This window comes from Falco punctatus (assembly GCF_963210335.1).
Source record: "Falco punctatus genome assembly, chromosome: 9".
NCBI classification, from domain to species: domain Eukaryota; kingdom Metazoa; phylum Chordata; class Aves; order Falconiformes; family Falconidae; genus Falco; species Falco punctatus.
In genome coordinates, this window is record NC_137589.1 from 13,477,747 (window position 1) to 13,496,926 (window position 19,180).

A 19,180-nucleotide genomic window follows, 5' to 3' on the forward strand; every position below is an offset into this window, starting at 1 on the left:
CTGAGGAACATTCCTTCTTGCTACCAAACCAGAAAATATTTAAAATAAAATACAGATCAACACAAAATAAATCATCTTTGTTCTAAACCCCAGTGTCAATATCGTGAGCAAGCACTGAAGTAGAAGCAGGACTATTTATTCTCCAAGCTTCCATCTTCCTTGTTTAAATTAAAATAGATTAATCTTTTGTTCATTAGAACTGGAGGATTGTTATAGAAGGATAGCTGCCAGGCAAGACTTCAAACTTCTTCCTCATGGTCCTATGCCAGTATGTAGGCCTGCAGTGCTCTCCCTTCTTTCAGACTTGACCGTAGCATTTCTCTCCACATGCATCCTAGATATCCATTAGTATATACACAGCTTGCTAACAACCTCCCTGTCTTGGAATACATGCTTACATTTCAAGTACACATGCAGTTTGTCCAGTCTTGTAGTTATTTCTGAATTGGGTTTCTACTTAGAGGATATAAACAGCTATGTTTCTGGTAAGACTAAACATAAGAGCGGGTGGGAGCGAAGCTAGCAAAAAGGATACGACATCATCTTCAATATAGTGTTCTCATATCACAAAATGGACAATATTTATTTTAATCAAAAGCTAAAGACCTGTTCTAGTCTCTCTGTCTCTCTCAGTAATCTTTGCAATAAAAATTAGCCATAAAAACCAGAAGATGGAGGTGTCAGAGGTAAGAATAGAAAGTAAAAAGACAAATTTCAAGACAATGTCAGGCATTACACAAAGTGAAAGCCATATTTCAAAGCTAAGCAGAGGTTAAGATTCATACTATCAATTTTAAGTGCAGCTTATAGGCAGCTCTCCTTAAACATGAGGCCATGGCACTCACTCTGTTATCTAACTAAATTGAGAATTGTCACAGTGAAACCTATGTGTAATACAAAGCGACAAAAGCCACCAGAGGAAGAGAAGAAAGTGTCAAGATGCAGTGAAACCAATGGCTGTTTGTCCTTGGTGTCACAGTAGTGCCCACAAGTTCAGTTGGAGATGCTGAGTCTGTTGGACAAGTTTTGCAAATTCATCCAAGAAGAAAACATCCAAGCCATTGTCTAACTAGGTAAGACATGCAAACAGATTAGCAAAACAAAACAAAGCTCTACAATTCGGAGAAAAATCCAAGTCTCTATGTTCTTGAATACTAAAGGAATGAAACTAGAGAAAAAGTAAAAAGATAAATCAAAACAGCCTAGATTTTTATTTTTTCTGGTAGCAAAGTAAAATAAAGTGGGCAAAATGTAAGTCATGGTGTGACAAATGATAGAGAAAAGGGCTACGTATATATTATTATATGTATCAAGAGTACCTGTTCATCACAGGCATACAACAAAAGCCGGAGAGATTTTTCTATAGGCCATTTGCATCCAAAGATAAATACACAGGTCACAGGCAGTATACATTCAGGAGGGAAAACCGGAAGAATGTTTCCTGCATACCAACCAAAAATGTGTACGATCAACTAAAAATGTACCAAGGCCATTGTAAGTCACTGCCACCTTCATCTAATCTCAGGATTTGATATCTTTCCAAACAAACATGTTTTTACTTGATTTCTTATTTCCTTTCTTTGTTTGTTTGTTGGGGTTTTTTTAAGCAGAAATAAACATAGGCATTTCAAGCTTTTAATATTATGGCTGTATTCAATAAATACATGAAAATATTCAAATAAATATTAAGAAACAATTAGATGTTTCAACTTCACCTCTTCAAGATAATCAGCTCTTGTACAGTGTTAGAATTTAGCCAAAAAAAAAATGCTTTTCTTTTATGACACACTGAGAAAAATAATTTTTAATGATTATCACATCAATGTAATTGTGGCAATAGTGGGAGGACATGAACAGCTTCAGAAGATGGTGTGCACCCTCTTCTTTCTTCAGAGAGACTTTGACATTGGGGGCTTTTCTTGCTAGTTTCTGAGCCATATTTAAATATTGTAAAATTGGGTTGTCTACAGTGGGAAAAGATAATATTTTAGAGACTACTTTCTACACATCTCTCTTTACAGCATTAGTATATCCCAGGACAGTCTCATACTAGTACAGATGTATGGGCTAGATAGCCACTACCCAGACAGTAGCTAAGCACAGATACTTTAGGGGAAGATTAAAACTATGGACTTCAGGCACCCAGGCAAGAACATTCACTGTGGATGTTCTAAAATTTAATGCCAACAAAGCTTCTTCCTAAAGCCTTTATTTACACATTGAACAAAGAAGCTTAACAATCAACTAATGGCAAGAGCTCTTCCTTGGCATTCTAAGCTTGGAAATGCATTTAATATTGGGACCCAATCCAATTTCTGCAAAACCAGTGGAGGAGGATCAAGACTCAATGTAGACAAAAAAGTAATATTGTTACAAGTTCTCTTAACAATGCCTTCCTCAGATAAAACTAACCAAATGTCCAGTTAATAAGCCAAATAATTCTAGGTGTTAAATTATATTAAGATTTATGCTCTTTTGTGCTGTTTCCTGGCCTGTAAAGTTTTAATAAAACAAAAGAAGTTACAGACCAAATTAACTAATTGAGCTAAGCACTCAGAGTGGCAAGAGAAAAGGAGACATCTACCCATATCATCCAATGGCATGAAACTCAGATCCAGCTTTGAATTCCTTCCCCATGGGAAGGATCAGCATCTCACACTGTACTTATAAAATATAATACTGTACAAGAGAGTGTCCTCCCTCCTTTCCAGGTTGTCTTTAGGACACATGAACTCCAGGGAATCGTGGGTGGAATGTATAAAAGATCTTATTGCAGCTGCTTGTACTGCATCTGTTCAAGGGATAAATAAAGCAGCTAAGTTCTAGTTCTGGTTTCATTCGCTGCCAGTCCCTTGATGTGCAAAGAAATTATATACCACCTCCTCATCTTGTCAATCATACTGCAAATATGTCTTCAATATTGTAGAAGTAATGATCACTTTTTTTTTTTTTTTTTTTTTTTTTTTTACCAAGAATGTTCCCACAAGCTGGGATAACCTCTATGACAAGTCACACACACTGGGAAAAAACAAAACCACTTCATATTCTTCCAAACAGCAACCCTGTTCATGTAAATTATTGGTCCTTAGACTTCTTCCCATTCTTACTAGGAAAGGAATTAGAATTTGGTCTAGATTAAACTGATCTGAAATTAAAACTGAATTAATTCACAAATACTCTAGAGCTTACAGGCTTATTCTGCTTTGTTTTTTACACCCACTTATTCACCTCTGACTCTCAAAGCCATGTTATCCATATTGCATAAAAGAAGAAATACTAGATCTGTGTGAGTTGAAGATCCAGACTTTTTCTATGTGAGTCATTGGGGTGCCTCCAGTGCCATTTAGGACACACATGCACATCTTTCACAGGGCATATTTTCCAGAAAAGCCTGTTGTTTCTTTTCCTCTGCAGGGCAGTTGTTTGGGGTTTTTTTATTATTCTTTCACTCATTTGCCTATTTCTTTAGGTCACCTAAAGGATGTTTTCTAGGAATTCAATCAAGTAAATGATGTTAGCATCCAAAGACAACATGGGCTTATAAAAGATGCACATGTTCCCGCGTTTTGCCATGAAGAACTTACAGCAGGGGTCCTCAAACTACGGCCCGTGGGCTGGATACGGCCCCCCAGGGTCCTCAATCCGCCCCCCGGTATTTACAGAACCCCCCGCCGGGGGTTGGGGGGGGAAACCCAGCAGCCGCAGATGGCTGCCTGCCACGGCATCCGCGCATCAGCCCCCTGGTTAAAAAGTTTGAGGACCCCTGACTTACAGAAATGCTCACAACCACTATCCACTTGTATTTTTTTTTTCTTAAAGATTAATGTGTCCTACTATCTATATTCAGCATAATTTCTTCAGAGAAAAAGTTGGAGATTATACTCTAAAAATGACATTTTGCAGGGTGAGGAAGCAAAGCTCTGCAGAAACTTAAGCACAGAAACGTAGGGAAAGGGAATTGCTGATGAGTAGGGCAAAAACATCATTTTCTGGGCTATAGGATGTATGGTTGTAAGGGGAGGAAAGTCTCTTCCAGGAATTCTCAGTGGAGATATACCCTATTCTCAACACAGGAATTATATTGGTATTAGTTGCAGCTTGGGTTCCACAACACATGGTAAAGAAAACTATTTAATACAGCCACATGTGTAATCAGAGAAACAGAAGACCCCACAGCTACATATAGAAAAGTTGTGAACCTCCATAAGGTACCCTGTTTAGCCAACTCCTTCCTGCACCCTTACATCCTACGTATTCTTTCTTTTTCCCTTCACTGTTTTATAAGAAATTCTAACACCTTGTGGAAGGGTCTGTAACTTTCACTTTCCAAATGCAGCTTTCATCTCTTTACTCCTCCACTCACAGTGCACTAAACCTGAAGATCGCTGAAAGCTGAGAGCAAAGAAAGGACGGCAGACTTCGGTGAGGGAGAACGTGTGGGGCAGAGCAAGGAAAGGCAGGCAGGGGAGGACACCCACATCAGCATCCTGGGCATATGGAAGGAGGAGACAGCAGAGTACGATCCCACATGGAGCAAGGATGAATGCCAAGAGCCACCGTTATGGGCCTCCCACATGACCACAGACCACAGCAATATTGGTACTTGTCCTTGCAGCCAACTGCTACAACTAAGGCACACCGCTCTCAATTGTGGGATAGTTCCTTCCTCTAAAGAGAGGATAGTTATGCTGTGTCTCAGGGATGAAACAGCCAAACAATTCTGGCACCCTCATAATCTGTTCACTCTTTCCATCAGGGGCTTACCTCCAACAGCCTGCTACCCACAGCTCTGCGCGCTCATCCTGGACTACTGACAACTATATGCCAACACAGCACATATTTTAATTTTAGAAATGTTTCGCTGAAATGAAGCAGTAGGCAATTAAACTGAGAAGATTGCTGTTATAATGGCTTTGGGTTGTTCAAACAACTGATGACACAGACTTTTGACCACTTCTTCTCATCAAGAAGGCAAAGCAGACATGTAATAGGGAGATCCTCATCCACCCCATACAGCTGATGAAAGGATTAGATAATTTAAGTCAACAAGTGAGATAAAAGAATCTGACAGCAGGTCAGCAGAGTACTTGTATTTTGCAACTCCTGTCTAAAAATTAGCAGAAAAACTACCCATTTATTACCTAGAGTAGTTAATCTTAGCCAACTTTGATGAAAGAGAACATCTTGTTTCAGCTGCCTATTTCTTTTTTAAACACCTGCCATAGTACCAACTGCTCTTGGCCATTTTTGAGCCAGCTATGACTAGGTAAGGAGAGAATGCTGACATTCTCAAATAGAGCAGGACGGTCCCAGTGACCCTCAGGATCAAGAAAAGGCAGCCCAAATTCACCCTAATACCAGAGCATTCTGATTTGGCACTATGTACCAGAATCTGGGGTTACATGTGGTATTTTTGGAGTTTTGGATACCGTGTCCCATTCCAGAACCTTGAGGTAAATGTAGCATTCATTCCAATTCAAAATAGCTTCCTAAGTTACAGGATGCTTTAAATATAGCATGAGAGTCCCACAGAGACTTCTGAAGAGTGCGCATGGCACCCTAACCAGGTATAATAAGTACTACAATGCCTTACCGTTATTTTTCTTCATGCCACAAAGACTAATTGTCACTTATGCTGGCTTTAAACTGAAGAGCTATAAATTGTTTAAAGTAACTGCGTGCCTTTAAGCCTGTTACCTTTAATGAGAGTAAGGGTTTATGCCTGTATTAACAAGTATGGCTAACCAAGAGCAGCAAGTAAGGGAGCCAAATTAACCCAGCAGCTGGAATTTGGGCTCTGAGCAAGGGAAAGAAGGGGATATGGTGCAAGCATATGAAAGGCTGTATTCCTCCTAATCCTCAGCTGCCATTGCAACAAATCAAGTGTATTTGGAAGGATTTTGGGGAAAGGTTAAAACCTATTTATGCACAGTGTCCAGGCACTGAACACCTGTGGCATAGATGATCACAACACCAGCTATGCATGTGGGAGGTGCAGAAAGTAACTCTACCCTTGCCAGGGGATTTGCACGCCTTTAAGACATTTGACCCATTACATCTTCCTAAAAGAAGAGCAAGATCTCATTGACTTTTTGGAAAAATGGCTGCTAGCCACTACTACTAAAAGAGGAGTCACCTTGCATGAAGTACATTCAAGATGTCATCTGGAGCCATTTTTAAGGTGGAAACATTATTTTCAGGGTACCTAATTCCAGAAACAGAGTGCTTACACTCAAAGCCAGTGGGTGGGAAAAAAAAATAAATTATTTCTTCCCCCTATAAATAAGAGCTGGGTCCTCTTGGTCCTTAAAATCTTTCAGAAGAACACAGAAACAGGTTCACATTTGGGGGAAAAATTATATTCTTAATGGATCTGAAAATCACAGATTTTAGAACTGTTCCCAAAGGGTACTCAACAGTAGGGCTGGACTGAGTTTCAGGACCAGCTTCACATGATCAAGCTTTTATTTCATTTAGGACCTTGAGTTATGATAGCATTTAAGTAAAATACATTTTTTTTTTTATCATCTATGCAGCACATTTTGACAGGTGATACCGGTTTGATTTAAAATTTATTTTACGTAAATTATGGGTCAATACAATGTGACTGAACAGCACATGTGTGGCATCTTTGTCCTCACTCTGTACAGGCAAGAATGAAATTCTTTATGAAGTGCCATTGTTAAATATCACAGCACACTTTTATCAGATTAGGATTTAAGGATTTAGGCAATTGTAACAAAAAGCCAGTTCTGAGATTTTGCTCTCAGGTAGCCTTTTTTATTAAGGCTTTAGTTATACTAGTACAGAAGAAACAGCCCTTTAACATGCTGCATATAAGCCATCCTTTTTCAATTCATATTAATAATTTCAAAGCATACCATAGCTGACGCTGCCAGACAACATTTTAAATTAATTTCTTTCCTCAAGACTCGCAAGTATTGATTTTTACCATGTTCAGCAAAAAATTTCCCTCCTTCCTCTCCCCTTCTCATGATCTTTTAACAGGGGTTAATAACTTACCTGCACATTGAGCATCTGGCTATTCCTGCAACAAAACCCAGTAAAAAAAGAAGAGCAGTATCTCACATTATATTGGACATTATTTAACACTATATTATGCATCACAATGGTGGCATCTCAGGTACCTACATGCAGAAACTTCTAGTTACACAAATCAACTACATCAAATTGTGTTCTCTGATAGCTCCAGTCCACTACGAATGCTAGATTATAGTGAAGACCATTGTATTTTGTACACGTTTTGATACTTTCACAGGGCTGCTAAATGTCTGTGGTTTGTTGTTTTTTTAAAAATTTTGAAGAGTTATAAAAAACATGCATATTATGCTACTAATTAGACAACAAGAGTGACCAGATGAGAACTGCTGTTGCTGGTATAGAAAGTTAATGCTGACATATTTGCAGAGCTAATTTCCCTCTTCGTGTTCCGCTGGTTGGAGAACATTTTGCAATAATGTGTTCAGAATGGAGCTAATGACAAGGTTATCTGCTGTGTTATGTAGACAGCCATTTACAGAGTTCAGACATCAGACACTAATAAAAAGTTCTACCTGAAAAAAGCTTATTGTTAATTTTAATTATAAAGCACTATCAGTTCAGCATCTTTAAATTCATAATTTAATGGTTACCTCCTGCTGCATTTACTAAAGGATCTGCAAAATTACTAACTTTAATGATAATTAAGTAAATCTGAGGACTTCCTGAAATACTACATGAACTATATTCTCAAAAAAATAAACTCTAGATCAAAGGCTAAGCAATTTGTCAGACCAGAATATCCAGTTGCTAGGGAACATTGCTAAATGTTAAAACAACACAAAAAGGAACGTAACTCATCTGAGTTGTGGATCTGTTTCCTTAGGTTAAGAAACCTTCTCCTTCTCCTCCATAAAGACAAAATAACTATGGTTATCGCCACTTGTGAACTTCTCTGTTTCTCACCAATCTTGGGCCCAACTTGCTCACACTTAAGACTATGCCTCCTGTTCAAGGGAAGAAAGCTGCTAAGTCACTGTGTAGTGGTTTTTGGCATGAGTAGTAAGCTAGCACCAATAAATAGCGACTGTATTTATAACTGAGTTAGTAATTGCATAGATGCTCTTCAGCCAATTATTTCATACACTGAGCTCTTTTCATGGATAATGCTACACGAGCATTGATGATTCAGACACCATCACACCCCAAAGAGAAAAGCTGCATTTAGCAGGTGAAATAAAGGCATGACTTTAAATCCACGGGTTATGTATTATGTGTTAGAACAGTCAGAGCAGCAGGTTTGATGATGTAACATCATTTCAACAAGTACCTCAGCTGTTATGGGCCATTATTCATATTAATCTGGCCTAAATGTTTCTCCTGAAATTCAAAACATGGATAGAATTGAGAACCAGAACCTTACAGCTGTGCATGATGTCTGCACAGACACTGTGCAGAGTACATAACATAATAGTCCATATACACTCCAACCTTCAGCAGTAAAGCTTAGTATTTAGTGATTACTTTAACTACACAAACAGGTAAGAGAGGCTGCCTTTCAGTTCCAAGCACATACTTGATTTAAAAGAGAAATCATTTGACCAAGAGCTGTAGTTTGATCCATGTCCTTCCTGAAAGTTCTTTGGTTGAGTACAGTACATGCATTCAAATCACACTGCATTATGATACTAATATTTAAATAAAATTTATAATAAAAGGACTCTTCCCCAAAAATCCTGAGTTTAAAGATACACAACAAGCTGCATGGATTTTTTGGAATGTTTTCTTCAAGGAAAGAAAACAAAAGCCTCTTAATGATTGTTGAACCAGAAGGGAAAAAATAGCACAACTTGTGGTGGATTTGCTTTGTATTACAAAAATCAGATATCTGTTGAAATCAAACCTTCTCTTAAAGAGTTAGCAGAGGAATGGTGAAACGTCCATTGGGATTACTCCTCAGACCTTATATGGGATTTTTGGTTAAGACAGGGAATATCGTCTGCCTCAGAATAACTAATGCCTTACCTCTTAGAGGACCTGGACAACCAAGTTTAAACCTTTGTTCTGCTGTAGTCAGGGCAGAGAGTTGAAGCAAGTCCCCAGTATCCAGGGATTTTCTGATCCCCAGGCACCAGAAGCCACCTCTTTCTTTGGTCCAATAAATATTATTTAAACAGAAAGCGACGCGAGAATCTGCTCCCTCTATCCTTGCCCAACATACACAAGCCACTTGTGCTTGATGAGAGATGCAACCATATCATACAAATGCCCTGTATACTGAACTGTCATTTATAGTGTAGATGCTGACTACTGGAACATCTCAAACAAATAATACCAAATCAGAAAGTTTAGGAGTTCCTTGTAGGGTTCAGGCTCACAGAAATACAATAATTTCTGATAACGGTAGTTGTAAACATACCAGAATTGGCTTGTAAATTAGTTTGAAAGCAAAGATACCATCTAAAATAACTAACATTCTCTCATTATACCAACACATTCGTACACACGACAAATGACAGCACATAATAAAATTCAGAATGTTCTGGCTTTGGATGGGGTGACTGTTGCTCAAGAAGTGATCTAGAAATTAAGCAGATTATCCCAAAGAAATGCTGATGCCCACAGAATAGCTGTGTTATCAAAAACAGAAAAGGAAGTTTTGGAGTGTTCTTAAAAGTCAGTCTGGAAGTATTTCATTTTCCTCTCACAAGGATCTACTTTGAGTTAAACTGTAGAAGACTGGAAGAATGTGAAACCACTCATGCATAAGATATAACGACAGTTTATCTAGACATAAGCCAGTCATTACATTAAATGGCTCGCTCCCCATCTCTGAGGCTGACTGAGTCATTTGAGTTTTTTGGGAAAAACGGAAACATCTCCACTGAATAGTAGTTTAAAAGGCAGGCTTTCAGAGGACACGGGACTTACTTGTTAGATTTTGTAGAATATCACCTATTATAAAGGCTCATCTACAGCTTTGAGTATTGTGCAGAACTTCACACTTGGAGACTGAAGAAAACCTCTCAAAGTTGCACTTGTGGCTGTAGGACAACTACTCAGCAGTTCAATTCACCAGAGACAGATGCTTAACAGGTGATATGGAATCAGCATTTCAAGTAAACTTGTTACATTTCTTCAGTTCAGTGAATACAAGTAAACTGCACTCTTCTGATTCCAATTTACGTACAGCACCACATGGTCGTCCAAATGACAGTTGCAGAATGAATAGTGCCTGACCCAAATAATCTGAGATTTCCCTGCATTCAAGAATACAAGAAAAAAAAGCAAAGAGGGCCTTCCTTCCCCCATCACGTGCCTGTTGTAAGGCACTGATACCCCATATGCTATAGGCCCACGGGAAATCAATACTCTCACATAGCTCCTAAGGAAACGTAGTCACAGGCAAGAGGCTGATACAAGCATGCTAAGGAGTGGAGGAGGGAGAGGGAGTAATCAGGAGAAGATGCTAATAAAAGGAAAGAGCCCAACAAATATGAGAACAGACTTCCAGCTCCTCCAGAGATGCAGACTGCAAAATGCTAGAATAGGGTTTTTTCCTCCCCAAAGAGCTGTTTCAGGCTGTTTTTATCAGGATAAATATACAGATCAGCTAATTTCTTTTTTTTCCTATTAGCGTTTGCCATTTCCCCTCACTGCTTACATCATCACCAGTTTTCAACTTCTTCCTCACTTCATAAAATAAAGCCAAAATACACTTAACACTTTTGTTTTGTTTAAACACAGTCTCGTTCAGTTTCAGGCTCTGGGTTTTGGTTTGGAATGCAGGCAACTTCAAAAAACCTTTCTATGAGGAAATAGAAAATCGTATGGATAATCAGAGTGAATATACCACTCACGAGTTACTGTGTTGTTCTGGATAATATATCTGCTACCTCAGATGATAGTTCTCACACACCTTTCAGCTCATTGCAGCACCTGCAAGCCAGTCTGTCTTACTAGAAAAGCTTGCTGTTCAGCAATGGTCATTCAGAAATATATGAAGTGGCTCTGCTATTGCATCCATCCACATACAATCATACCATCTTAGGTAATATGGCAACACAGCACTTAGATAATTAACTATGCCTAAAAGCCTTCTTACAGAGGATTTGGTCTATAAAATTAATGAATTCTGCTTGCTTCCAGACAGTTCATGCAAGCAATAGGAGAAAATAACCTGCTTTGCTGCCCATATCAATTTGGAAAGACCAGATTTATTCATACGATCATGCCACCGGTGACAGCTCTTAGCACTGCCAACAACCTGCAGGTCTCATTCATTTCAGTACGACTGACAGATGTTAAGCTTTACTAAGAGTCTGTCAATACTGTTTTCCTACCTCTGCTCCCTGCCCATGGCATCTCATGACAGAATTTGTTCTAGAAGGTAGGATGGTCTGCAAAGTAGGGACCAGAAAAATATTTTTTAAATTTTCCCAGGTTATTTTCTAATGCCATCATTAAAGGAGCATGAAAGCTGCAGTGACCTTAACTCTTCTCCACTTTGTCTCCTCTTTTCCTGTCCCCACCCCCCTACATTAGCCAGGCACTTATTTTTAGATAAAGAACAGATAAGCAGAACAATCCATTTCAGGGGAACACATCTTCACCTGTCACCCAGCTGACTGACTGTGACTCCTGTGTCTTATGTTGTTGGCTATTCAGCAGTGAGCTATCACCTGGACCTACCTGAGGGGAAGAAAATAGTGTTTCAGACAGTGTTTTAAAAGTCTTTTAAACTGTTGTGTCAAACAGCTCTGAGTAACTCCCTTGCTTGCTCACTGTTTTAAGAGCACTTTCCTAAACAGAAGCAATAGCAATGCCACAGTCTTGTATCATGCTTTTGTCAGTAGGCTTTAAAGACTTTCAGATTCTCTCCCCTGCTTCTCAGATGAAGTGCAAGCTGAGCAGGAATTGGGCTGGCTGACAGAGTGCAGGTCAACAGACAGCTAAGCCACAGCTCTAGTTCCTAAGTCCAGGGTGCCCACTTTCTGTCTAGGTGTGGGCTAGCTTCATACTGGCACAATACTAGCTTCCCCTTTCAGGAAGGTCCTTGGGAACATGCAGGCTTAAAACTATAAACGGGATGTACAATCCCAGTGTGGTAGGCTGTTGCCGTCATCTTTCTCAAGAGCTCAGAGGCAACTCTCTCACCGCATGAGAGAAAAGCACAGAGCCTCCATGAAAAAAGATGAGTCTTTTTGTTCTCTGTGGCTCACTCACAGACAGTCTTATTGCTTGGGGGCAGTTAGAGTATAAAGAGCATGTCTGCATGTAAACCCTACCTGCCTGCATAGAGGGATACTACACATATGTAAGCAAAAGAGCTATAGCACATCTGGTATTAAAAGCAATTATAAGACCCTTTAAGTTGAAGTGTTTGGGGGTTAGGACTCATCTGGCACATAGAAAGTCTGATCTTATCGCAGGGCAGCTGCAGATCAAAACCAGTCCGTGGATAAGCATATGGCATCCACTGGCAACATTTAGAGCTGTGTGCCCTTCTCAAGATGGGGATTTTCCTCACTTATCTTCTCTCCCACACTCCACCCCCCCTAGAATATCTTCAGAATTTAAGTACAGCTTTCCTTTTCCCCCATGGTAAGATTGCAATTATGGTTAAGTTCACAGCTTAACTCACTTATAACTGCAAATTGCTGTTTAAGGGGAACATCTGATCTGTTCTGAGATATATTTATGTGAAAGATGCTACATGAAAAATAGACATTATCAAAAGCCATGTATTACACTGTGTTCCAATTAAAAAATATTACAATCAGCAGGCATTCCTACTCTTGCTCCTCCTGAAAGAGGCTACGTTCATTTCTGCATGCCTGCCTTTCCCCCCTAAGGCAGTGTGGCAGGCTACAAAATCCAATCCCATCCCAAAGCAACATTCCCAACTAAAAACTGGGCCTCACCGGGAAAGAGTTCAAAACATTTAACAGTGCTTTCTGACACTTCTACTGCTGGAAACGTAGCCAGCTGTGTGAAGAGGTAATTCCTCCACATCTCTGGGAATCCAGCCATTATGGTTTCACTCCTGCTCATACGTTCCCACAAGCCCCATGAGAATCATATAGCCTTTGGGCATAGTGAGTACACTTTAAGAGATCACAATTTGAGACAATGGGTTCTTTGGTTTTCATTTCTGATTGTGTCATACAGTGCAAGTGCCATAGCCCCAGCCTCTAGGTATGACTGAATTACTTAAAAATATAAAATCAATACCATACAGCACAGGCTCTATGTCATGAAAATTCTGACAAAAATATGTTGGCACCTCTCTATACTTACCTTGTGTGGGATAAGGACAGAAATACCAAAATTATTTACCCTAATGAAATTAATATAAGTTTATGAAGTGTGTTTATTTTTGGGTGGTGGTGGTGATTGGGTTTTGCTTGCTTTTTTTTAATAACACTGACAGAACAGCCTTCTTTGCAAAAGAAGGGGTTATGAAAAGTTTCTCTCATCATCACAGGGCTTAGTATTAAGGTAAATGCGCCTCTGTCTTCAGAGAAAGAAACACTGTGCGTAAGAATAAGGGAGTTAATAATACAGAGCTTTACAGTATGAATATGAAACAGCATAGTTAAGACTTGAGAAGCTAACTGATGACTTTGAACGAGGACTGCTGCAGGGATATCAGTTTGGTACCCACCACTTAACAGACTGTATTTTTTCACTATGAAAAAACCCCACCCAGTTCTCAAAGTAGTGTCGGTGGCTTTTTTTGCAGTGAAGCATACCTTTTGTCTGCATTCTATTTGTCTGATTAAATCATTCTGGTATTCCTTTTAAACACTGTTATGTAAGTAACCTCCCCTGTCATTGCACTGCAAAATAGACCTTCTGCAGGTGATTTGTGGAGGAACCAAGATGTCTCTAAAAAGATCTGAGCATTCTGGAACAGATTTGATACTGTCAGAAGGAGGGGAAAAAAACCCCACCAAAACAAACACAAGGAAGCTGCAAGAGGTAGTAGAAAGCAGAGTTCCCAAACCAGAAGTTACACAGAACTACCTAGTTTGATAAGAGAAGTGTAGGTAAGAGAAATGCTTACAAGTTTCCTGAAAACCACACAATGTTAAAAACTTTTAAGAAACTGAGCTAATTCAGGTAATAAGAGCACTCCACTGCAACACCCTAAAATATTGCTCTTAGGAGGAAAAATAAAAAGGCAACACAAAAAATCAGCTAGGAAATAAATGGACTAATATGTAATTGACAGATACATCAGGTAATTAATTATTAAATCACATGCTGTTTGTCAGCTGCAAATGGAAGACTTCTGCATAATTTAAGACCATATCTTAAGCACTATTGAGTCTACTGCTTGAAATGTCTAATTTTCAACCAGTTTTTGCTCCCCCCAAAAAGAGGGGACATGTATCCCTACCTTTGTCCAGTTTTAACACCTAGACTTCATGTATTTACAAGCCATTACATGTTTATTTTCTAGAAAAATAATTCTATATTCCCATCCAACCGTTCTCCCTTTCTCCCAATGGGACAGCAACAGCGATGTCCCTATCAGCACAAAGAAACACTGTACAGAATAGACCTAGAAGCTTGTTTAAGAGAGACAGTATCATCATTCTATAAAACGTACTAACCAGAACTGTCTTCTTGACGCATCATCAATGCCAGGTTCTACCTTGAACTGGTATATTAAAAGTCCACATTATATTATCTTTATTCAGACCTACAAAGGTCCTCTATTTTGCCAGGCCATGTCAGAGCGTACATTGACTAGTTCACTGCTATTTTTCAACCTAAACAAGCTCAACAAGGTCTTGTTGCTCACTTACTCTGGAGATGGTCAAGGGCATGTTGAAGTCCTTGCCCCCTTGCAGTCGGAAGCCCCATGGTCCAGGACCATTCAGAGTCACGCTGTAAGCCATTTTGTACCGCTTTCACAAGGCACTGCAGAACAGAAGGATAAGGTAGACAGAGAAAGCGTGAAAAAACACAGAATGAGAAAAGGGAAGAGTTTTATATAATGAAAGCAATTCTCTTTCTGCCTTGCCTGTTCAGTCGTGCTCTGATATCACCTAAGAATAGATGGGAGCTATAATGCAGATGCTGATATCCCAGCTGAGTAGGGCCCATAAAAGGTTTGTAACCAGACACCTACTATGCAAAGACTTTATGACTCAGAGGTCTAATATAGCCCCCAGGGAAGGGGACAGATCTTTCTAGGCTTCCCAAGCCCCTCTTCATGCTCAGTTACTTTATGGGCAAAGCACATTTTGTAATAAAACAAGCAAAAAATATCCCGTGCTTAAACCCCAAACACTCAAATCTCTTTACTAACCTGTTAACAACTACATAGCCATTTGTTACTTCTACTCCAGAACATACGTTTATTGCACTGTGATATATAATGTGCTACAAACAGGTTCTTTTTACATAGATCTTTCTATATGTAGCAGGAAAGGCACCAAAAAAAAAAAAAAAGAGTTTACCTTCTTTTGCATTGGTTTGTTAAACTGAAAAAAACAGTATACACTACATGCCTTTAGCACCACAAAAAAATCCCGCAACTTCATGTCTGTCTCTTGGTTCCATAGCCCTTGCTTTCTCAAGGGAAAATTAAAATTTATTCTCTTTGAATGCAGAAAGAAGTATTATGGGTTACTTCTAATCAGCATTTAATTTCCGTGGCAAAAGCACAGTTTCACTACCAACCTGTCTCATTATTTCGATACAAGTCTTCTAAAGGCATGACACTTAAGCAGAAGGCTAGGAATACAAATAGCTAGCTAACTGCTCCCTTAACCCATTCCTTGATTTTTCATAGTTTATATTCCAGTTTTTAGGTGTTCCATAAAACTTTATAACCCTTGTTCAGTAACACTGGATAGCATTTCTGCCTTAGATTTGGAATAGCTCAAATAAGAGAGAAAAGTGACGAGGAGGAGCTGCTGGCAGAACTACAGATACAAACAAAAAGCTTCTTCTCTCAGGGCAAGGCTACAAACGTTAAATAACATTCACCCCTTTCAAGTCATTAATATGTGCAGGACCTCCAGAACCTGTCTCTCTGCAGCACCATTGCCTTTACTACCCTTCAGTTACAAAGAAATTCCTATTACGTTAACGTGGGAGGGCAAGAGGCGGAAGAGCATGGGTTCTGCTCCGATAATCAAAAAGACAACCAAAACCACATAATGCACTAGAGCGAGGCAGCTCAGTTTGAACGTTGATAATAGGTCGTTCACCCCAAACACGTACCTTAAAACGTGACAGAAAAACTGATGGTGAAATGGCAGAGAGCAGACACTACCAGGGCCTCAGCCTTTCTCTAAGGAGATGACCAATAATTTTTCAAAAACCATGAGACAATGTGTCTGTTTAGTATTCACAGTGGCAGAAAAGCCATTTGTACAAGGGAATAATTAAGCTCTGCACAGACACTAGACTAAACCACATAACCACTTTTTTTAGTCAGACATCCAAATTAAACCACAGCAATTCACACAGATTTAAATGAAACTTACACTAAGCCAGTAGAACTGGCCCAAAACAAAACAAATAGCAAGACACAGCTTTAAAAGAAAATGGGTTACTGGTGTCTCTCGAATACCTCTAGGGCATATTTACATCAACAGCATTTGTAACCTACCCTATATGAGTCCAGAACCAGTGATGTTTGGATGGTGACTTTGAAGGGAGACAAAATGCGATTTGCACTTCAAATGCCAGTTTTCAGGCCTGCCAGTTTATCTAGTAGCTCCATTTCTAAACACTAGCACTGGGTTTGTTTATTTTTTTAGAAGGTCACATGCACACATTAAAGATTGAAGGTAAATCCTCATTGCACTATTCCTTTCCTTTTCCTGGGAATTCACTTCTGGTTTTTAGTGCCCTTTCTTGGCTCCATTGCAAGGGTTCAGAATGGAATAAAACCAGGAATAAGACAAGCATAGTGAATCATTGCTTCACTAGTAAAGACAGTATCACAGAAAAAAGTATTAGAAGAGAGGATATGTTTTTACGGACTGTGAATTCTGTGCCCGTTACCTTCCTGTACCTAAATCTTGAGTCATTTGTGTTAAAGGAAAAAGAATGGGGAGTGAGTATGAAGCAAAACCCAGAACAGAATAGAACTGCACAGCAAGCTGAACAGAACTACGCATTAAGAAACAAGAAACAGAGATGCTGTTTAATCTAAGACTCGTGCTTCTATCCTACTTTCACATGTGTAACATGCCATTTGCTTATCAGTTTAGGACATCTGAAAGGATCTGTGAGATCCTTCAGGCTGGGTGATGTGCTAGGAAACTAGAGTGATAATCTTGTTAGGGGCACTGTCATTTGAATGAAATGTTAAACTGAGGTCACTTGTTCCTACTCCTTTCCTTTCTGTCTGTGTCTGCATGAATGTTCAGCATAGCTTGGCACTTTAGAAAAGAAAGTGTACAGGCTACGCCAGTGCTCTGGCCAACATTCCCCTTCCAGACAACAAGACCTCTTTCACATGCCTGCACTATCACTACCAAGTGCACCTGGGAGTAAAAATATTTCAGAGTTTTCTTTCTCCGGGCTTCTCTTAAGTCCTTTCTCTTCTGTGTTTGTTTCCCCTCTGCCTGCCTGGGGAATGTTCTGTACCTAACAAAGAAGTGCGAACAGTTAAGAAGCTCATGCATGTAGTCACGTAGAACCCAACTCCATTAGCTGCGGACACTCTATCATAGGTCTCACTTGTCTTCTACAGACTTAATACAATCAGCCTGTAAGTAAGTAAGAAGGTGATCCACCCAGATGACTGTTTCAACCCTACCCTGTTTTGAAAGGTGAGAGACACAGGGGTTCTCACCTTGTGAAATATCCTGAGCAAACCCAGGAACTACAGGCCTGCCAGTTTATCTAGTAGCTCCATTTCTAAACACTAGCACTGGGTTTGTTTATTTTTTTAGAAGGTCACATGCACACATTAAAGATTGAAGGTAAATCCTCATTGCACTATTCCTTTCCTTTTCCTGGGAATTCACTTCTGGTTTTTAGTGCCCTTTAGTGCCATCATGGCTACCAGCACAAACCTAGCAGAACACAGTGAACCTTGTGATGTTTAGATGAGGTTTTAGTTGCTTTATATAACTGCCTGTTAGACTGTTCAAAAAATCATTTTTTGTTTGCTTCAATAACATTTTTTTTTCTCTTGGTGTACCTTCTTCCCTATGTTCTCCAGCTATGTCAAAATCTAGGATTTGCTTGCAGTTCCTTCCTTCAGACAGAAGTTGTGCTGAGTCAGATAGGGTCACCGGTGTAAGGAATGACATTTAAAGAAAAAAAACCCAAACATATTCCAGGAGCAGGGTAACATTTTCTCTACAGATATCAAAAGAAAAATTTGTCCAGAGCTCAGCAGGTCCCTTGCTGAGCTACCCCCAGCTGACGGATGGGAACAGTTGTGAGGAAGCTGGATGGGTACCAGGCTCTGCAGGCTCTACAGCAGAGGAGAGTGCTGCCCCCCGCAGCGAAAGCCTCAGAGCCCGAGCAGAGCTGTCCTTCCACAACTACGTCAGAGGTGTTACACCAGCAGAAACAACTCACATATGCTAGGAGACCATGTTGTATTACAGTGAACTGACTTTAGGAAAGCTACAACTGCATGCTTGGGAGTGCATAGCCATTAAACGAATGAAATAAAACCCACCAGTGTCAATGCTAAATTAAGGTGGAAGGAAACAAGTAATGGAAATTCCAATTGTTCAAGTTGCTACTACTTCATTAAGCTGGCCACATTACTCACCAGTTATATTTTAGCTGCAGCGGTAGATGTACTCATAGAAGAGCCTTGAATTACTGTTACTGCAGCAACAAGGTTGTATCATTAGGCATTTCAGAATTAGATTGCTTGAGTCTGACTTCTGATCTGCAATAGACTATGCATCTTTGGCTTATAAAAAGATTTCATGCAAGGTCATGGTTTCAACAACATTTAATGTTTTTCTTCAGGCAAGTGAAAGACTTTCCCTGTGGAGGAATAAACAATAATTTCTTCTTTGATAAACAGATCTTCAACAAGCTGGATAAACATGCCTTTGAAACAAAAACTCAGACAATAATATTGGCCTTCATTTCAGCCACCCTCAACTGAGGGAGTGGTGGTATGAGAAAGCAGCATTCTGCTTTATGACAAACGTGTCCTTTTTGTCCCATGGATTCC

The 19,180-nt window shown here is 39.5% G+C and overlaps 1 protein-coding gene across 4 annotated transcripts in view; it reads right to left on the reverse strand.

Moving 5' to 3' along the window:
• LDB3 (LIM domain binding 3) overlaps positions 1 to 19,180 on the reverse strand; it is a 94,856-nt gene that overhangs the window by 72,626 nt on the left and 3,050 nt on the right. For 3 of the 4 annotated variants that reach the window (XM_080402848.1, XM_080402847.1, XM_080402849.1), the window contains exon 2: positions 14,817 to 14,931. In XM_080402848.1, coding sequence (XP_080258974.1) covers positions 14,817 to 14,909 — 93 coding nt within the window. In that variant the 5' untranslated portion in view covers positions 14,910 to 14,931. Of the gene's footprint in view, positions 1 to 14,816; positions 14,932 to 15,034; positions 15,075 to 19,180 lie in introns of those variants that run through there. The other variant, XM_080402850.1, reaches the window with a different exon arrangement.